This window comes from Cinclus cinclus, chromosome 19, assembly GCF_963662255.1.
Source record: "Cinclus cinclus chromosome 19, bCinCin1.1, whole genome shotgun sequence".
In the NCBI taxonomy this organism is placed as follows: Eukaryota; Metazoa; Chordata; class Aves; order Passeriformes; family Cinclidae; genus Cinclus; species Cinclus cinclus.
The window spans coordinates 7,918,654-7,937,947 of NC_085064.1; the positions used below are offsets into that span (position 1 = coordinate 7,918,654).

A 19,294-nucleotide genomic window follows, 5' to 3' on the forward strand; every position below is an offset into this window, starting at 1 on the left:
GTTTGTCAGCAGCCCCGTTGATCCCACTGCAATAACCCTGTGAGCCCCAGACCCGGCCCTGCACCCGTGCAGCGGTGCCGGTGGCTCGTACCCCCGTTGGAGGAATGTGTGGCAACACGTGCACAGGGATGCTGTCATATCCCTCCCCTCATCTGTGTCCCTGCCCCTTGCACAGAGCCCGATGGCTTTGATCACAGCTCCCAGAGAGCAAAAAACTCTGGCAGGAACTCTTTTCTGTGCCTCCAGAGTGAGCAGTGTGCAAGCCACAGGGTTATTAAGAAGGGTGTGTGGAAGAGGAGCTGCAGCCCTCTGCAGGCTGCCAATCCATGGACTGGGCACAGCCCAGCAGCACTGTGCCCTGCCTGGCGTGTCCCCATCACCATCCTGCCCCTGCAGGCAGTGAGGACTCTGCAGAGGGGCCGTGCTGTGCCCAGACCCTCTTCACAGAGGGTGCTCCCCCTGCGTGACTCTGGCTCATCCCTGCCTTGGGATGGCAGGGAGCAGGGGCCTGGAGGTGGGGAGAGCTGGAGGAGGTGCAGGAGGGATTTGGCAGCACAAATGCATCATGGAAGTGTTCCTGAAGTCCTGCCTTACACTGCTGCTCCCTCCCATGATGGAAGCACATTGTGGGCATGTGTCCACTCCTTGGCTCCCACTTGCCCCTGGTTTTTCCTTGGCCTTTCAGTGTGGAACAGTTGAACATATGGATAAGAGTGGTCCCGCAGAATGTGGCTGTTCAGTAAATACCTTTTCATAGAGGCAGCAGCTCTGACCAGCAGCTGCTGTGTGCAGGTCCCCTATGTCTCAGCTTCTCTCTCCTGAGCTGTCCAGGCATGGACCACCAGCCCCCGGGGCTGTCCTGCCCATGGATGAGCTGGGATATGCCCAGGGACAGCTGGTTTACAGGCTCATGGCATGGGTGGGTGTTGCTGAGATGGCTCAGGTGGGGGCAGGTGTAAATGCTGCCTCTCTGTCTCCTCTGCCTCACATCAGGGTGCAGGGTGCTGGATGAACATGAGCTCCTGGCATGTGTCGTGCCATCTCTTTGTGTCCCTCAGGGCATACCAGGTCTGTCCTCTCATGTGGGACAGCACTTAGGAAGGTTCCACCTGCCTCCTCCTCCTGGGAATTCCCTCCTGGTCTTCTCAGAGGTGGGACAGGGGGCTGGGAAGGCAGTGACCCTCCTGGCCTCTGTGTTCATGCTGGTGCAGGATGGGGAGCTGACCTGTCAGAAAGGGACAGTCCCCACGCTCCAGGATGGCAGGCAGGCTCAGTGCAGCTGCATCCCACTTTCCCAGTGCAGCATCACGCTTCTCCACGGCTTTGGGATTTGGCAGTGCTGATGTCTTCCCTTTTCTGCTGAGGCAGAGCAGCAGAGACACCAACATGCTTCTTCCCCTGTTCTCTACCGACTTGCCTGATTTTGCAGCCCTGTTTCCCACCACCCACACGGCTCCCAGCTCTGGCAGTAATTGCAGTTCCCCATTTGGAACTGCTGTGACAGTAAAGGGCTCAGAGCAGCAGAACAATCCACCGTGGGGATCCCGTGCCCAGTGGGATCAATCGGAGATTTGTGAGCACACTGTGAGTGAGAGGCTTTTCCCCTCAAAAAAATAAAGCACTTTTTCTTTTTTGCACTGAGGCAGTGCAGAAAGTGAGGCTCCTGAGATGCAGTCAGGTGCTGGTGGCTCTGAAATGGGGGTGTAGCATGAGGCAGGCTGCCTGTGCAGCCAGGGAGTTATGGAATGGTTTGGGTTGGAAGGGACTTTAAAGATCATCTTGTTTCAACCTTCCTGCCATGGGCAGGGACACCTTCCACTAGACCATATTGCTTAAAGACCCATCCACTCTGGCCTTGAACTGTGCCCCACTCATGTGTCCCTACCTTCAGATGCTCCTCCCTGTGCTCCTCTCCTGACTTGGGGCTGGGAACATCCTCAGGCTGATTGCACAGGGCTATGGCTTCCTGCTCGCCTCTGGTGCAGGTTGCAGTGGTCACATCTTGTCCCCAGAGCAATGGGAGAATCCCAAGGAAATACTCCCTGAAGTCAGCATCTTGCTGTGCTGGGACCCATGGATGTGGCCAGGGTGTCCCCAGTTGTGAGATGACCCCAGGATGATGGATCATCCCCCCAGGGACAGGCTACAGAGGGTAAAACCAGGGAAGGTTAGTGAAATCAGCAGCTGTTTAAAGGAAAATATATTGCAAAAATGCACCTGGGGCAGGTGGTGCCAGTCTGAACCTCCCCCAAGCTCCTGGGGCTGACCTGATTTTGCAGGAACCTCCCTTTCTTCTGCTCTGCTGCCCTTTTGTCTCCACACCCAGAGGATGTGAAGCCTCCTGGCCTATATTTTGGCTCTAAGATCAATATTTAAAATCCCCCCTCCTGTTTCCTCGGCGCAGGCGTGCTTACTGGGGGAGGCTTGTCTCCCAGAGACCTGTCTGTTCACCATTTCAAATAATTTCCCTGGTACCGTTGTTCTAGAAACAATTCATTAGGGGCCTATTATACAATGTTATACCTGCCAAGGTTAGAAAAGATCCTGCATATGTGGTAAAATTGCACTGTGAGCTGTACACGAGAGTGGAGGGTTTTTTTCTGTCTGTCTGTAAAAATTACTTTTTCTGCCTTTTGGAGAGCGAGTCACTGGTGGGGATGAAAACTGTGGGGGTGATGATGCTGCCTGGGGAGCCCCAGCAGAGCTTGCTCACTGTCCACATGAAGATGCTGCAGGTGTGGAAAGGGGCAGTTTTGGGGTGTAGCAGCCATTCCTCTTTCCTTGCCCCCTCTCCAGGGGCCCACTTTGAATATCTGGGCCAAACCCGGTGGCCAGGTCCCCAGGCTGAGAGCAGTTCTGTATTTCTGGAGCACTAATGGAGCTGCAGTCCTTCGGGAGCTCGTTAGGCATCTGCTCAGAGGGCTGCACAGCCAGGGCTGGCTGGTGGGGAGGCTGCAAACCCCATCCCCTGGCAGGAGATCCCTGCTCCAGGAGATGTCCCCTGCCCTCCTGAGCCGCCTCTCCCTGTGCCACCAGGGCAGCCCAGCCCCACTGCCTGGCCGTGCCCTGCGTCGTTGCTTTGCAGTTGTCTTTTTCTCTCTGCAGGGAGAACAACTTCATCAAGGACTTCCCCCAGCTGGCTGATGGCCTCCTGGTGATCCCACTGCCCGTGGAGGAGCAGTGCCGTGGTGTCCTCTCCGAGCCCCTTCCTGATCTGCAGCTCCTCACAGGTACGAGCTGCTCCTGGGCTCAGTGTCCCAGGGGACAGCACAGGAGGAACAACCTCTTCTCCCACCCTGGATCCCTGTGTGGTTCCTGAGGGGCATTATCACCCCCTTTGTGCCATCCTTCCCATGGGCCTGGGGCAGAAATTATCTGAGGGATGTGTGAGTCCATCCCAGCATCATGTCCATCCCTGTGAGCTCCTGGCAGTCACAGCCACCCCAATGCTGGTCCTGCCAGAGGTCTGGGACCCCCATGACATCACCACTGAGGTTTCCAGCCCTCGCACCACCCCATTTCTCACCCCTGCAGCACGTAGCAAGGTGGGAGCATTAAAAAATCCCCAGGGCATGGTCAGCAGTGTCACCCACCTGCTTTTTCTTTGCAGGGGACATCAAGTACGATGAGGCCATGGGCTACCCCATGGTGCAGCACTGGCGGGTCAGGAGCAACCTCTACAGGGTGAAGCTCAGCTCCATCACACTCTCTGCAGGTGAGGGATTCCAGGGGCAGGGAGACATGTATCTGCATGGGTGAGTGGTGGTTTTCTGCCCCAAGCATCCCACTGGCATTTCCCACCTCCATGCTCTGTTCCCAGCTCTGCTGCAGAGACAGACAGTGAGATTTGCTTCCTTTTTGACAGGGGCAGGTGGGGGGAAATGAGGCAGGGACTTTGTGCAGCAAGAGGTGAGGTTAAAAGCCAGGAGGAAGCAGTAAGCAAATAGCAGGAAGGATTTGTTTTGGGCTGGCTGTGTATGTGTCTATGTACAAGAAACAGTCAGGGCCTTAAAATGGTGGTTTCAAAGGGAACCAAAGCACTTGGAAAAGCAGGTCATATAAAGCAGGGAGTTACAGATGAAGAAGGGGTGGGTGGGAGGATCCTGCAAATGTCAAAACATTTCACTGCCACGTTTTTATAGCTACACATTTTGTTTCAGAAATGCTGAAACATTTTGTTGCAACCTGAAATGTTTTGCCTTTTCATTTCAAAATAGCATCTTTTTATTTAAAAATCAACGAGTTTTTAAATGGAGAAGGAAAGAAAAAAAAAATTAGTGCAAGTAGGCTGTGCAGTCCCAAAATGAAATAACCTGCTCAGAGCTGAAAAAAAAAACCAAAACGTGGGTTCAGCTCAAAATGAATTATTCCACCTTTTTTATTAAAACAGCCTTCTCTTTCAATAAACCAACCAACCAACCAGCCAGATAATCTCATTTTGGTGACAGTTATGACGTATTTTCTTGCAGTATGTTTTCCATTCCACCACTGAACCAAAACGGTGCTTTCAGCCAGCTCTAAGTGATGCTGAAGTGCTGTGAAGTCACCAGTGTCTGTCTCCAGGATATTTCACCTCCATGGAGCAGCAAGGGGTCCATGTCCTTGTCCCATGCCAGAGGTCCCTGCTGTCTGCATGGATCTTGCTCAAGTGATGCCTTGACCTTTGCACACCCAAGGAGCTGCCACCAGCCCAGCCCTGTATCTCCCTCTGGGCTGTCTCCAACTTTCCTAAAAATAGTTACCAGTTGTGCTGGCTGTTTGCACTAGGGATGGAACATCTCTGGTTTTGGATACAGCCAAGCAAAGGCCAGGCACATCCTCTGGGGAGAGTGTCAGTGATGTGCCAGCAGCCTGAAGAGCAGACAAGCTGGCAAGGACAGTATGTGAGTGTGCACATGTTTCCATGCACATCCTTGTAAATTATATGAAAAATCTCTTAGGGAGAGGAATTATAGAAGGAAGAGCCACAGCCCAGGATAATAACAGGTTGTGGATTCTAAAGGATCAAGTGGAGGCAAAAGAGGAGGAACTGCACCCATGTGGGGCCTTGTATGAGCTGAGCAGGGAACCTCTGGGGCTCCTTCCCCTGGGTTGTGGCTGTGAGCCCTGCCTGGCTGCCCTGCCCACCCCCTGCCTCCCTCCCACAGGCTTTGCAAACATCCTGAAGATCCTGAACAAGGACAGCAGCCGGGAGGAGCTGCTCTCCTTCATCCAGCAGTTTGGCTCCCACTACATCGCGGAGGCGCTGTACGGCTCCGAGTTCAGCTGCACCATCCACTTCCCCAGCAAGAAGGTCCAGCAGCAGCTCTGGCTCCAGTACCAGAAAGGTGAGGAGGGCAGCGGGAATGGGCAGGGGCACAGATATCGGGAGTCATGTGCTGGTTTTACATCCATCACCCCCTTTCCCATGCATACACCATCACCATGCTGGCTGGCGGGCTCAGGCAGGAGGCTTGTCCCAAATTGAGTGCCCAGTGTCAGGTGGCACATGTCACTGGCACAATCCCTGAGCCGTCCTGCCTGCTCCTGCCCTTCAGCTTCCAGACTCTGGCTCCATCATTGCCCAGGGTGACCTCCTTCCCCACTGTGACCTTCACGTGCCCAGGGTCAGCTGATGGAGATGTGACATAAATGAGCTGTCTCAGAATGGCTTTGTTTTATTGCTTGTGACAATGACAGTCTTTAAGGAAGTGCATTAAATCAATAGCAGACTCATTGTGCTACACCATAAATAACGAGACACATCATTAAACAGGGCAGTAAACTTCAGGACTTCGAAGTAATACAATTATGTTATGTTTATAAAAACTCCCTTATCGCTGTAGCCTTCCATTTGCCAATTCATCTCTCTCCTCCAGGGAGTTGGGGATATTCCCTGGCTCTGATATTTTTCTATTCAAAAAACATCTGTAGTGTACCACAGAGCCCACCTTAGGGCTGATGGTGACAGAGGTCATCAGGGCACTTGCATCCTGCTCTGGTGGCACTGCCAAGAGCAGCCTTGTTCCCTGGAACCCAGCAGAGAGAGGTGTTCTCCCACGCACTGCCTCCCTTGCTCTTGGCTCATTTTCTTCTCTGTTTTCCCAGTGTAGCTCATCTTGTAAGCATATTTATAACACCCTGTGCTCGTTTGTTTGGGTTTTAAATAGTGATAAATGAAGTTTCCCATAGCAATGCCCCTGTTTAGCAGGAGAAGGCACATGGAGGTGGGTTGTTTATGTACTCATGGTGTTATTAATCACTTGGGAGCATTCCCTGCAATTCAGGGGCAAATGTGTTGGTGGGGAGCAGACCCCTAGTGCCCCATGGTCCCAGTGCCATCACCTGGGGCCAAACCAAACCCAGACGAGGGTTTCTCAGGAGAATGAGGGGTGGGAATGAGAGGCAGCTGCTGCAGTCCAGGCCTGGCACAAGCACTGCTGCTGTTCCACAGTGCTGGGGCCAGAGCAGAACAGCACTTGATCTGGTGGTGAAATATCTCCCATTCCTTCACTCCCACCTCCCTCATGTCAGGGGCAGCGGTGGCTCAGGGCTCAGCCACAAAGCCCCACAGTGGCAGAGGGGCTTTGTTACTGAAGTAGTGTCTCAGTGACAGAATAATTTCCTTTTTAGTCCATGGTATGCAGTGAGGTGGATCCCTCACTCCTCACCCAGGTCCTGCCCCCACTCCCGGAGCTATGCCTGGCTGGCCTGGCATTTGTGGGGCATCCAGAGCACCCTTTCCCACTGTCTGTGAAGCACCAAAGCACTCATGGTGCTCCAGGGGTCCGCTGAGGCGTTGCATGTAATGGACATAAACCTTTCACTCCTGACTGTGCAGCATTTGGGCACTGGGTGCTGGCCCCAACCTTGTGTTTTGTGCATGGCTCCATCAGTGGCTTTGGTAACTGGTGGGGACAGTGAGGTTGAACTTTTGGGCTGTGGGCAATGCAGAGGTGATCAGTGTTGTATTCAGCTCTTTGATAGCCAGAAAATGCTCTTGGAAGGACATTAAGGATGTTCTTGGGGAGATCAGCTTGTGGACAGAGAAAATGTCCTGGGAAACCCAGGGCTCTGTCCCAGGGAATTCCCAGTTAGCCAAGAGAAAGAGCTTGCTGTTCATGGTAGATGGATTTTATTCCCAACTTCTCTCCTGATTTACCCTCATTTTGCCAGCGACATAAGGCAGATTGGAACAAATAGCTCCAGCTAGACAGTTCTGGATGCCTTCTCCACTCAGAACAGCTCTGGCCTGCCGGGCTCCCCGCTGCTCACCAGCCCGTTCTGAACTGCTCAGTGAGCACACATATGCATCAGCTCTAATAAATATAAAAGTAGGGCCAGAATAACTGCAATTTGTTCATGGACAAAACAGGTCACAAGAGGAGGGAGAGAGGAGTCTCAAGCTAATTGGAACGGCACCAACTCTGAGAATAATGCACATTATGGGGTGTTTGCAGCACCGCACAAAATTATTTTAATATTTTAATCAACTTCATAAATCAATTGCCAGGCCTCAGGAGGAGGCCTCCAACAATAAAGGCACAATCTGCGCGTTGAGCCCTAATTGAAAACACGGTTTTGAAGAGAAGCTCACGCCGCTGGTGCCAGGGCAGGCGCTGACTCCATGCCAGGGCTGGAGCCGCCCCAACGCCGGCACCGAGCCTGTGACGTGGGTCAGGATCTGCAGAGCTCTCCCTTCTGCCAAGGGCAGGGAAAGGATCTGCCTCCAGCCAGGGACAGCTCACAGCCTGCTCTGCCTGCAGCAGGGATGAGGAGTATGGGGGGAGAAATGAGGTGACAGAGCAGCCTGCCCTTGTTCCTAAGGATTTGCAGGAGTGGATCCCGCAAGAGAGAGCCCGACAGGCACGGTGGCACAGCTGTGGCACACCAAGAACTGCGCTCCTTCAGGGCAGGCATGGGAGCATCCCCCAGGCTCCCTCGCAGGAACGGCCGCAGTCCATGAGCGCACCAAAGCAAACTCCAATTTCACTTCATGCAGAGTGATTAAAAGCCCATTTTTTGGGCTGCTTGCTCTGGCTCTGTGCAGCCAAGCAATGCTTTAATGCACTGAGTGGCCTCCAAGCAGGGACCTTGAGATCGACCCAGCCATTGATCTGTGCCATGGGAGCCCACATCGGTTTTCTTCCCCGGTGGAGCCAGAATTTAACGCTGACGGTGCCTCATTAAGTTAGTAGCAGTTGTGTGAGGACCTTCATTTGGCAGCTGGGACAAACATGATGTCCCCAGCCAGCTCCTGCTGTGTGTAAGAATGTGCTGAGCCTGGTGGGATGCAGGGAGCCAGCTTTGTCAAAGTGGTGCTGTGGATTTCTGGAGAAACCAGTGTGGATAACACCCTGGAGTGCTGGCTGCTGCTGAGCAGTGCCTCCATGGCATCCACACTTCTTTTTCTCCATTCTGTCCCCACAGTCACTAGTTTGGGGTGGATGAGGTGTTGGGAGATGACACAGCTGGGACAGCTGACCCAAACTGGGCTATTCCTCACCACTCAGTGCTGTAAAAATAAACCTGGAAGTGCAGGCTGGGAGTCACCCCACCTCAGAGACTCAGAAATTGTACACCAGGGCAGAGAGTGATCCCTCCATCCAGAAAATCCCCCTGCTGGAAACCACTTCATAAACTGATAAAAGTTCATCAGAGAGCTGGTTGTCCTGTGGTTCCTTATTCTGGCTGGTGAGGAGAAGGAGAGCTTGCTTAGGGAAGGGGAAGATCTGCTCTGAGAGCAAAATCTGACAGCCCTGGTGAGATTTCTGCAAGAGCTGTTCCAGTTTGCTTATTCCCACTGGAGAAGCCCAGCTGGGAAGCAGGAACGGATGCTGACGGGCTCAGGATGTGTGTGCCTGGGTGGGGGAGATCCAGAGCATTTCACTGCCCAGCTGGGAGGTTACTTTAGGTCTGCAGTGAGGAAAATGTTTGTTTTTCTTGAATTTCCTATGATCTCTAGATAAAGTTTCCTTGGCTGAGGTTCCCTGGCCATGTTGAGTGCTCAGCAAGCTCAGCCTGTGGCTGCTGCAGATGGCGAAGATGTTCATGTTCTCTCTCAGTAATCGATCATTTATGTGACTAGTCCATGGAGGGGCTGTGTTCTGGCAGGTCCTGTCACATTCCCTAAGCCTTTCTGCTCCCTGCCCTCCCCAGGACTTGTTTCTCTTCTCTCAGACCACACTCCATGAACTGCATTTACCTGTAAGAGGTGATGCTTTTATGCTTTCTTGTGAACTCAGCAGTTTTGACAGAAGATCTTCATAAATATCCTTCATAAAATTAAGGCCAGAGCCTGGAGCTCTGCTAAAATAGCAGTCCCTATTCCTCTGAGTGAGGCCTGTGGCTCCCTCCTGTCCTTTCAAGGCTCCATTTGTCTCCCTTCAGGTCCGATACTGCCATTAACACAATTAAGATTGAACTAGTCTGCAGGAACCTTTAGTTTTCCTTTCCTAGATGCAATCAGGTGCATTAAGAAAGCTGTAAAGCTACTTTTTCAGCTGTTAAAGGACATAATGGGTTTCCCTTATATGTGCTTGGTCAGAAGTAGAACATGAATTTCCTTGTTTTTGAGATCTGTCCCTATGTACTACCATTCTATTACCTTTTTAACACTCTTTTAACACTCTTAATTGCTTGGTTTATGTCATTATTTCAAATCCTCTGATTTCAACATTTTGTTTGGAGGAGGTAAAAACAATCTAGCTGGTTGCCATGAAATTCAGTTTAGACTAAAACATGTGCTGTGAGTAAGTCTGCTAAATGACCTTATGCACTATTCATTGTAATCCAAAATTGCCAGGCAAGTCAAGTAATTAGTTGTGCAAAATGAAATAACTTCAAATCCTCATATTGAGTAATGACCCAGAAAAATCACTTAAGCTATACAATAGGAACAACTCAAAGCATCTGGCTTTATTTTTACTTTTGTAGCTCTACCCCCTTTGATGAGGAACAGGCTCTCCTCCTCATCCCTTCATTCCTTGACTCCTGGTTTTGCCAGGAACAATGTCCATGTTTCAGCTGTTTGACCCTAAGAAATCCAAACGTGCGATAAAGCTACAGGGTAGGTCTAACAGCACCACGTAACAATTGTTCTGCGAGGGTTGAATAATGTTTGATAAACCAAAAATTCATATCTCTTTAAAGAGCTGAGATGAGCCCAGGTAATGAAATCCTTCACCCACATCAGCCAGGTGGCTGGACAAAGGGAGAACCTGCATGTACTGTGGATGTACCTACTGAGGAAATGTCCCTGCTGACCACCCAGGAGCCCCTCTGGCAGCCCCACTGGCACCACCCGAGCTGGGGTCCAGGCACCTTCACAGCCACACCCCCCACACTCAGTCACACCAGGTTTCCTCACCAGCTCAGCTCCCATGGCAGAGCTTTGATCTGATTTAGTCATGGTGCAACATCAGAACAGCCCGAGCTGGTGCCTTGAAAGAGGGGGACTACAGACAGAGTAAATCCAGGTGTTTTATACCCCCACAATGTAAGTGCACCAAAGTCTGAGGTGTTCTAGGTGAGCCCGTGGCTCCTGATGTGTCCAGTCACCTGGCTGCACCACAGGTCTCCACTAGCAGACCATGGATGAGCCAGGGACACTGGGGATGGAGTTTTCAGCCAGGCTCCCACGATCCATTGAGCTTCTGGAGCCAGTGAACTCAAATCAGACTTCTGAAACATCAGGTGACAAGGAAGATACTGCCCTTGAGGCAGTGTGAGTTAAGGTACAAAACCACAGCATTTGTTTATAAAGTGGGTAGGGAAGTGTCAGGAAAAGTTCCACGATCTGCCAAGATCAGATTTACCCTCAGTACCCTGACACATAAAAAGGGTCTCATAGCCACTGTGTTCCAATCTAATCCCCACTAGCTGTAAAATCCAATCTGCCACAGAGGGGAAAAGATTAAGTTTTTTAATAAGAAAATGAGCCGTTTGCAATACACTTTTAATTGGATCAATTTTTCCTTTATTACACAATCTTTAAAAAACCAAACACATACGTATGACCAGACAAGCTTTTCCTCCAGGTACAGAGCAGGAGCCAAACTATTTCAACATAATCCTTAATTACTCCACTTCACCTCATTTGGCAGATGATCATGACACTGTGTGGGAGCACCACAGCAAGAAGAGCTCTGTAAAATCATCTCACAGTCGAGTTTTGTCAGGGGATGTGCAGACCCTGGGTGAGGAACAGCAGGTTTTCCTTTTTCTCCCTGAAGCCCCCAGGAAGAGCTGCAGGCAAGGCAGAGCCCCAGGCGCCGATTGCAGTGTCCTGGCCCACCAGTGCTTCACAGGGTGGTGTTCTTTTTCTTAATTCTCTGAGTGAGAAACAGATGACAGACACTTTGTTTGAACTCTGTAACCAGGAACAGGCTGGAGTAACCAACTGCTCCATTTACTGGACCAGCTTTTATTTTTTTCGTTTTTTTTTTTTTTTCAAGCACTCCAGGAAATGTTATTGCTAGTAGTTGTGCTGTTAATGAAAAAAATAAAATCCATGGGAACAGAAAATTACAGAGGTACATATTATCATAGATAATATTGCTTTAATTATTCAGGACCACAGTAGACTCCTGTGTGGAGCAGTTCTTGGAAGCAGGAGAAATGTTTAAAAGAAACCAGGAGAGGAACTTCCATTAGCATAAAATTGGAAGAAAGCTTTCAGTTACAATGTCATGAACTGCAGAACAGCCCAGTAATCATCATCACCTCCCCAAGACACAAATTCAATATGAGAAAGGTTCCTCAAATTGCTGTCACATGCCTTGGGCAACTGCCCCTCCCACCCAAGAAAGAGAAGCAGAGAATGTGAGCAGTGATGTTAAAGTTGGTAGCCTTGCCAAGCACACAGAGCAGCTCAGGAAGGAAGAGCAGTTGAGTCCCTTGGGCTGCCTCAGCACTATCAACCACTTCAAGTCTTAGGTCCCTTCTCCACAAGCTTTTCCCAGCACATTATAGCAAGAGAAACTGGAAGCTGCCCTGATGGAAGCTCCATCACACAGCTGTGTTCATGTGCTACTTCAGCACTGGCTGAGAACAACAAAGAAAGGGGGGAAAAAAACCCCAAATTCCACCAAAATCTGTTTCCAGTGCTTTTTCTGCAGTCCCTTTAACTGCCAAACATCCAGCTGGAGCAGCAGCAGCTCACCAACCTGTTTCTCTTTGCTGTTTCAGCAGGGAAAAGTATATGGGCTTAAAAAAAAAAGAAAAATCACCTGTTGCAAACATGTTGTAGGACAAGTAGCAAACAATTTGCAGGAGCATGGCAGCCACCATAAAATCAGCTTTTATATTGTCTGTCGTGGCCCCAAATTTGCAACTACGTTGTTGATGGCAACAAATAAACACACTGCAGTGTAACTATTATCTGTGGCAGATTAACATGCTACCACTGTGCCCTATTTAAATGCATCTTTCCTTCAATAAACTATTCTGGGCAAGCAGCACCACACTGAGGTACACATTTATCAGCCAGGAGAGCAGCACTGTGGGGGCCTTGGTTCACACAGCTGCAGTTTTGTGCTTCATTTGGCCCAAAGCCTTGATGAACAGCAACTCTGGTGCCTGCTGGTGTCATGGAAAAAAAAAAAAAAATAAAAAAAATACTCTGAGGAATGTAGTGCTTTGCTGTGCAAGAGAAAAAAAGGTCATGAACCAATGGATGCGCTTCCAAGTATTAAAAAAATATAAGTGAAGTAGTCCCCCCTGCCCATCCCTACCTCAGAAGTGAGTAACTTGCACAGAGGAGGTGCAAATGAGTAGAAACCTAATGCTAAATGCAGCGGTCTGGAATGCAGAGTAGTGAAGTGCAGGTGAATATACAATACGTTGCGTTTAATCTCATTTCCTACAATCTCCCAGTCTTACTTCCCCATCTCTTCCCCTCTTCGCCAGTAAATTTTAGATACCAGATAAACCTTCCAAAGACAGTTTCCAGGATACATTTAATAATAAAACAACAGTAAATAGCAACCCTAGGTTTCCCCTCTTTTTATTTTTCTCCAGCCCCCTCCCCTTTTATCCCTTTCTATCTAGCAGAACTCTGATTAGTAATAAAACCCGTCTTCTTACAACTCAAGAATAAAGAGGGCAATTTTCTGGCTCAGCTCGGTCTCCCACGATTGCACAGTACTCAGTTCACATGGAACAGACACAATTCACAAATGGCACGATGGGGCAATCTCCTGAACACCAGAAAAATGGGAGCAACAACCTTGCCTCGTCAGGGTGGAAGCAAAGCTTCATTTCTGCGTGGTTGAAGAGGCCATTTCATTTTATGCAGTGCTGCAAGAACAAATTGCTCTCTCTAGGAGTTGCCCAGACAACTGCTACCCAGTTCCTTGCAAGTACCACAGGATTGCCTCTGCTAGTTCTCTAAGGGAAGGTGATTTAGAGCAGTCAGTCAGTGTTTATGGCACAATGAAAGACACAATGGTTGAAGCTGGAAGTGTAGGAGATGTGGCATAAGGAGGTGAAGAGGTTTATGGTGTGACCAGTCACAAGAACCAAGACTGCAAAGGATGGATCCTTTCCATCATACTTGTTCTTATTTGTATGGATTTTATATAAAAAAAGAGGAAGAAAAAGCAGACCACCACCACCACCACAAAAGCTATTTTGTTTCTAAACACAGAACATGATGACCTCTATGCCAAATCCCCTTCAGTTATGGCACAACCTTCTTGAAGGCTTGACACTGGTTCCCGTTGGATTGCAAGGAGGCAAGACTCTCCACTGCCAAGACAGGCTTTGCTTGCAACCAAGCCTTTAAGGGGTGGAGTATCTTCTCAGGTGGTAACTGTAGATCTTAATGCAATGATCCCAACAGTCCAGCACCAGCAGCTGCCCTTTGGGAGTAACAGCAATACCTACTGGGCAGGTGAGTCCCTCCCGGATTAAGATGTTGTAGCCGCCTCCCTTAGGAAAATGCAGGATTTCCTTACGACTGCTGTCAGCAACAATCAGATCTCCCCTGGAATCAACGCACATCCCAGCAATGCACCTGAAATCCTCATTCTCGGAGAAGAAATGGCTGATCTGGCGTCCCAACTGCCCATCTGGGCCAACGGAGCCAATGGAGAAGCCTCCTTCCAAGTGGTGCTCGTACTGCCGGTTCTCCAGGTTGAGCCCCAGCCCCTGAGTGAAGTAAATGGTCCCTTCAGCGTCGCAGGTGACAAACTTGGGGCGCACGGCGCTGCACAGGCAGCTGTACTTCACCACCCCCACGCCACGGTCCACGGTGAAGCACCAGAGCTTCCCCCCTTCCACGTCGGTGACGACGAACTGGCCCGAGGGCAGCGCGGCGATGCCCCAGGGCTTGCTCAGCTGGCTCCGGTGGCACGCCACGCAGTGGCCATCCATGGTGTACACCTTGACAGAGTTGTCGTAGCTGTCTGTCACACCGATCAGCCCGTGGCAGTTCATGGTGACAGAAAGGGGGGTCAAGTTGGGCAGGTCTGCTCCAAGGAAACTCAGCACGAAGCTGTCGATGCCACTGGGGCTCCGGCGGATCTCCTTCAGGAAGCCCTTGCGCGTAAAAACCTGGATTCGGAAGTTGCCCCGGTCTGCCACGAGCACCTCGCCTTGGCTGGTGACGTGCAGGCTGACGGGGAGGTTGAACATCCCTGGCAGGCTGCCCTTGGAGCCCATCTTCCTGATAAAGGAACACTGCTGGATGCTCGTGGCTGCTTCAGGCATCCTTGGCTTGGCTGGCGAGGAATGGGGGGTGCAGCAGGGCTCCTCTTGCACCAAGTCAGGCTCCCTAAATGGTACAAAGGAGGATGCTGCATTTTCCATGAGCGATTCCTCCACGTTAACGGTCCGGGGTTTCTTCACTACCTGCCCGATCTGCAGTGGTCCCACATGGCTCACCTTGAGGAGTTCCACCTCTTGGAGAGTCAGCTCCCTTGGGAGACTGTTTGTCAGCTCTGGTTCTTCCTCATCCGCTGCCTCCTCCAGGAGAGCTATATCCCCCTGCTTTATTTTGGCAAGGAAGTAATCACAGCGAGACATTATCTGCACTTCTGCTAAGCTCAGCAGGTAAGCTTGCTCCTCCATCACCTGGTTATTTATCTTCTCCACTTCAGTCAAAGAGGTAGTGAAGAACTTGCGTGACCTGGCCAGTTCTTCCTGGATCTTGCGCTCCTCTTTGCTGTACTCCTGCAGAACCGCTTTGTATCGGGATTGCAGATCTCTTGAAACATCCTCCAGAGCAGCTTTCCTTTTCTGAAGATCACCCATGAGCTCCCGAAGCCTGGCAAGCCTCATCCCAAACTCCCGCCTACGCTCCTCAGCAGCCTCTTTGACAGCAATGACTCTGTGTCCTGGGGGCATGTGCGAAGCCTCCTTGCAGGGCTCACACAAAACCAAGCTACAGCTCTTGCAAAATTGTCTTGGCAGCCTCCTCCCGCAGACCTTGCACATGAGAAGTCCCACCACTTCCCCCAGGCCCGCCGTGTCGATGATCTTCAGCACGGTGAGGTTGTCAGTGAGCTGAGCCAAGCTGGTGATTCGTGTGATCTTGCTGCAGAAGGGGCACCGGATCCCATTGATGCTGTTTGCCAGGAGCTTCTCCAGACACTGCTTGCAGATGGTGTGCCCACAGTGCAGGAGTTTGGGCCTCAGGTTCTCCTCGGTGAAGGACTCCATGCAGATGGGGCACTCCAGGACCTCCCGCAGCGCGTCAGAGTTGAGATAAGGGGCGGCAGCCATGGTGCTCCAAGGCAGCTTTATCCAGCACAGTGCCTTGTGCTCACATCTATTCCAAGGTGCTCCGATTCTGTCCAGGAAGAAAAAAAAGGGAAATGTGATTTATGTCAGCACCAGCAGTTATGTATACATGCAATTTATTTCTGACTTATCACCTAACCCTGCAGAAAAAGAAACCCAGCTAGCTTTTCCATGTTGGGAGGATGGATTAGTTATAGCTAATCTCAGGGTGGGCAAATTTCAAAACTAACTTGCAGCTCCCAGTGCAATGAATTATTCACGTGCAAAATTTGTAAAGCAGCACTGAAAGAAGTGTAATGGCACCAATATGGAAGCCCGGTAGATACTGATGACTGAATCATCTCCTCATGGTGCCCATCTCCTGCTGCCAAGCCTCTGAGTTTACATAATTTACTGAAACCCAGGGAGATTAAACTAGACATTCAAAATGTTGTGCATCAAAGGAGGAAGCAGATGGTGCGATGCTTTAGGACATTAATAGATCACCTCTGGAGACCTGCATTCAGACGTGACATCAGATACCAACAGAATAGATGTGCTTGGTACACTCTGCTTTGCTAGAGAGCCAAAACACATTTTCAAGGGAGTGAAAGTAGCAGGAATGCTCTGTCAGCTTCCACTCGTTCTGGGGGTGATTGTGCACACTGAAAACACACAGAGAAGGTCTGATGTCGGTGCACCTCAGTAACCTCTGCCACACTGCACCATGCTTCATGCCAATTAAACACAGCTCAGGCAGTATTAGCAATAATGGCGTTAACAGACAACTCCAAACATCCCAACTCCAAACACACTCCCAGTGTTCACTATTAGCTCCTGAACTCAGCTTAACTGCATTTAATTTCTCCTCGTTTCACAATCTTGTAGCCTTGACCTCGTTCTCATCCCCTGGTTCAGTTTTACACCACTCTGGTTGCTGTTCAGCTTCAATCCAGGTTTCTCCACCCTCACATCCCTCCCAGCAGGGAGCAGATCCCAGCAGCTCTCCTGCCAAGGCAGCCATCCATTCAAAAGGAACAGAACAGGGCTCACATCATTAAGTTATTATTCACTAGACTGGGTTTCAAATCCTTTGTTATTGTACTGCTTAGCCACTAAAAAAACAGGGAAGAAAACCTTTTTTTTCTAGGGAAGAGGAGGAGGAGGAGGAGAAGGAAGTAGTTAGTCTTTGAAATGAAGAGACAGTGGCAGAGGGATGTGAACACACAGCTCTCTCTGAGAAATGGCTGCATGAACACAGCATTTTCACTTCCCCGCTGCTCCCTCCTCTCTGGGAAAGGTTCTGTGTATTTTGAGTTTGCTGCGTGCTCCTGTGCAGAAAAACAACTGCAAGGAAGAAAAGTTCTTTATGCTCCTACAGAAAAGAAAAAAAGCCCCCTAATTTTAATTTGTCAGCTGCAGTTCAGAGTCCTTTAAAGCCTGTATTTCAGAAAGGGATTCAGTGGCATGGCAGAATCTCCAGGCACCATGCTGGGATCAGCTCTATGGTGGCAGGTTGAGTATCACAGCCCTGGCCCTGGGGAAGCAGAAACCTGGGCACTGCCATGGAGAACAGAAACCTTCCTCTGAGGGTGGAAAAATCTGTGATTTAAAATCATTTTAAAAAATGAAACACAGGATACCAGGTTCATTAGTCTTACTTTCCTTGGAAACACGTCAAAAGACTCACTTAGGGAACGACAAGGGAGCAAGCAGCACAGGCACCAAGTACTGAGAGTTACAATAAAAGCTACCTTTAAAACAAGTATTTTCATTAAAGAACAATGGTGGATGGGATTTTAAGTCAGGTTGGGCTTTTAGAGAGCTGATTTGTATGACATTCTTTTCATATATAACCCCCTTTATCGGAATGTCAGCACGCCCTCAGTAATGGGACGTTATTTTTCCTTTTATCTCTCTCTCACACTCGGCTGTGCCTCCATGGAAGTTTCCTTAACAGCGAGTTGTTCTTGCGTGTCGGTCCCTCCCGGGGCAGTTCCTCTGACGCAGAGCAGTGTATTACAGAAAGCCTCAGCTGAGGATCAAGCCATAAAACCGTGAATTATGTGAGCTTGGTTTCCTTACATCCGAAAGAAATTTCCTGCCGTGGTTTCTCTTGTCACCTGGTAGTTGAGTGTCTGCGGTGAGAACACCGACTCCACTTGTAATTCATTGCTCGTGTCACTAACGAGGGAAAATAACGGGGTAACGCTGCAAAATAAGCGCCGCTGACAGGTGTTGTCACAACAACAAAACCGGCAGGACAACCCTTGGGTTTGAGGGCGTTTCACTGAGAAATCCAAGGGTTTGGGTTGGAAGGACCTTAACGATGACCTAATTCCACCCCCTGCCATGGGCTGGGGCAACACGTTCTACCGGCCCAGGCTGCTCCAAAGCCCGTCCAGCCTGGCCTTGGGCATTGCAGGGATGGAGCAGCCGTGGAGTGACCCGTGCTGATGTGTGACCACCGCGTCCGCACAAAGAACAGGCACCGTCTGGCCGCAGCCTGGGGTCAGTGGCAGCAGGGCGGGCGGGGCCCGCTACGAGCCCGCTCTGCCTCGGCCGCCGCGCTGCTGCCGGGGGGGGGGGGGGGGAAGACGAAACGAGCCGGATCCCTCGCTCCTAGCGCGGTGGGGAGCGCCCACCCCGCGGGGCGCGGCCCGGTCCCCCCTTCCATTCCCTCCATTCCATCCTATCCCGTCCCGTCCCCTCACGCCGCCCGCCCGCAGCTCCCGCCGCACTCGCCCCACCCTGCAGGGGGCGCCGCCGCCGCCCGGCGCGCGCGCTCCTCACCTGCCGCCGCTCCGGGCCGCGCCGCTCCCGGCGTGCGCCGCGCCCCGCGCGTCACGTGATCGAGGCCGCGGGGCCTGCCGGGAGATGTAGTTCGGGCGCGCCGCGGCGGGCGGTACATGGGGAGGGGGGACACAGCGGGGGGACCGCGACACCGGCACGGGGGGTGCGGGGGGGCGCGGTCTGCCGGGCTTGTGCTGCGGTACTCGTTGTGAAAGGAAAGGTTAAAACTAACAAAGGGGAAGCAGGAACGTCTTTGTGTTTTGTTTTTTTTTTTTCCTCTGTTGTTGTTTTGGGGGTTGCTTGTTGGTGTTTTTTGTGTGTGTGTTGGGTTTTTTGTTTGTTTGGGTTTTCGTGGGTTTTTTTGTTTGTTTGTTTGTTTTTGTTGTTGTTGTTGTTTTTTAAATCGGGTCGTTACGTGTCATTTCTGCTCACAGGGATTATTCACTGTCCTTTCCCTGATCAGGCAGTGCTGCTGTGGGATCAGCCCCTTCCTCTTTTCTTTCACCTTCCCTTTCCCCTTTCCCTTCCCTTCTCCTTTCTCTACTTTTTCACTTCCTTTTTCATTTCCCTTGTCTTACATTCTCTTCTCATTTCCCTTCCCTTTTCCATTCCCTTCCAACACCCTTTTTCCTTTTCCTTTCCCCTTCCCTTCCCCCAGCAGGTTCCTCATTATTTGATGGGGTTTTACATCCCCTACTGAAAATGTGTGTTTCTCATTTCATACTGTGCATTGGAGCAGCCTGTGGACTCCAGGACAAAAAGGACTATTTTGGGTACAGCTGCAGCTTTGAGCAGATGC

General features: G+C 50.7%; 2 protein-coding genes across 3 annotated transcripts in view; one reads left to right on the forward strand and one right to left on the reverse strand.

Annotated features, from left to right (window-relative positions):
• The window catches only part of ASTN2 (astrotactin 2), a 315,039-nt gene that overhangs the window by 194,821 nt on the left and 100,924 nt on the right, over window positions 1-19,294 (forward strand). The window contains exons 14-16 of the mRNA XM_062505713.1: window positions 3,106-3,230; window positions 3,611-3,715; window positions 5,148-5,327. Of these exons, the coding sequence (XP_062361697.1) occupies window positions 3,106-3,230; window positions 3,611-3,715; window positions 5,148-5,327 (410 nt within the window). The remainder of the gene's footprint in view (window positions 1-3,105; window positions 3,231-3,610; window positions 3,716-5,147; window positions 5,328-19,294) is intronic.
• TRIM32 (tripartite motif containing 32) lies at window positions 10,941-17,987 on the reverse strand. 2 transcript variants are annotated; one of them, XM_062505715.1, is made up of 3 exons: window positions 17,628-17,987; window positions 13,997-15,772; window positions 10,941-11,312 (listed from the first exon to the last, which is right to left on the reverse strand). In XM_062505715.1, exons 2-3 carry the CDS (start codon window positions 15,703-15,705, stop codon window positions 11,156-11,158), a joined length of 1,866 nt encoding a protein of 621 aa, XP_062361699.1. In that variant the 5' UTR covers window positions 15,706-15,772; window positions 17,628-17,987; the 3' UTR covers window positions 10,941-11,155. The 2 variants fall into 2 exon arrangements, with proteins under 2 accessions (XP_062361699.1, XP_062361698.1); XM_062505714.1 differs by lacking the exon at window positions 10,941-11,312 and having other exon boundaries at window positions 11,527-15,772.

Bases quoted from the DNA above. Each gene is read 5' to 3' on its own strand.
- TRIM32 (XM_062505714.1), bottom strand. From the start codon at position 15,705: ATGGCTGCCGCCCCTTATCTCAACTCTGACGCGCTGCGGGAGGTCCTG.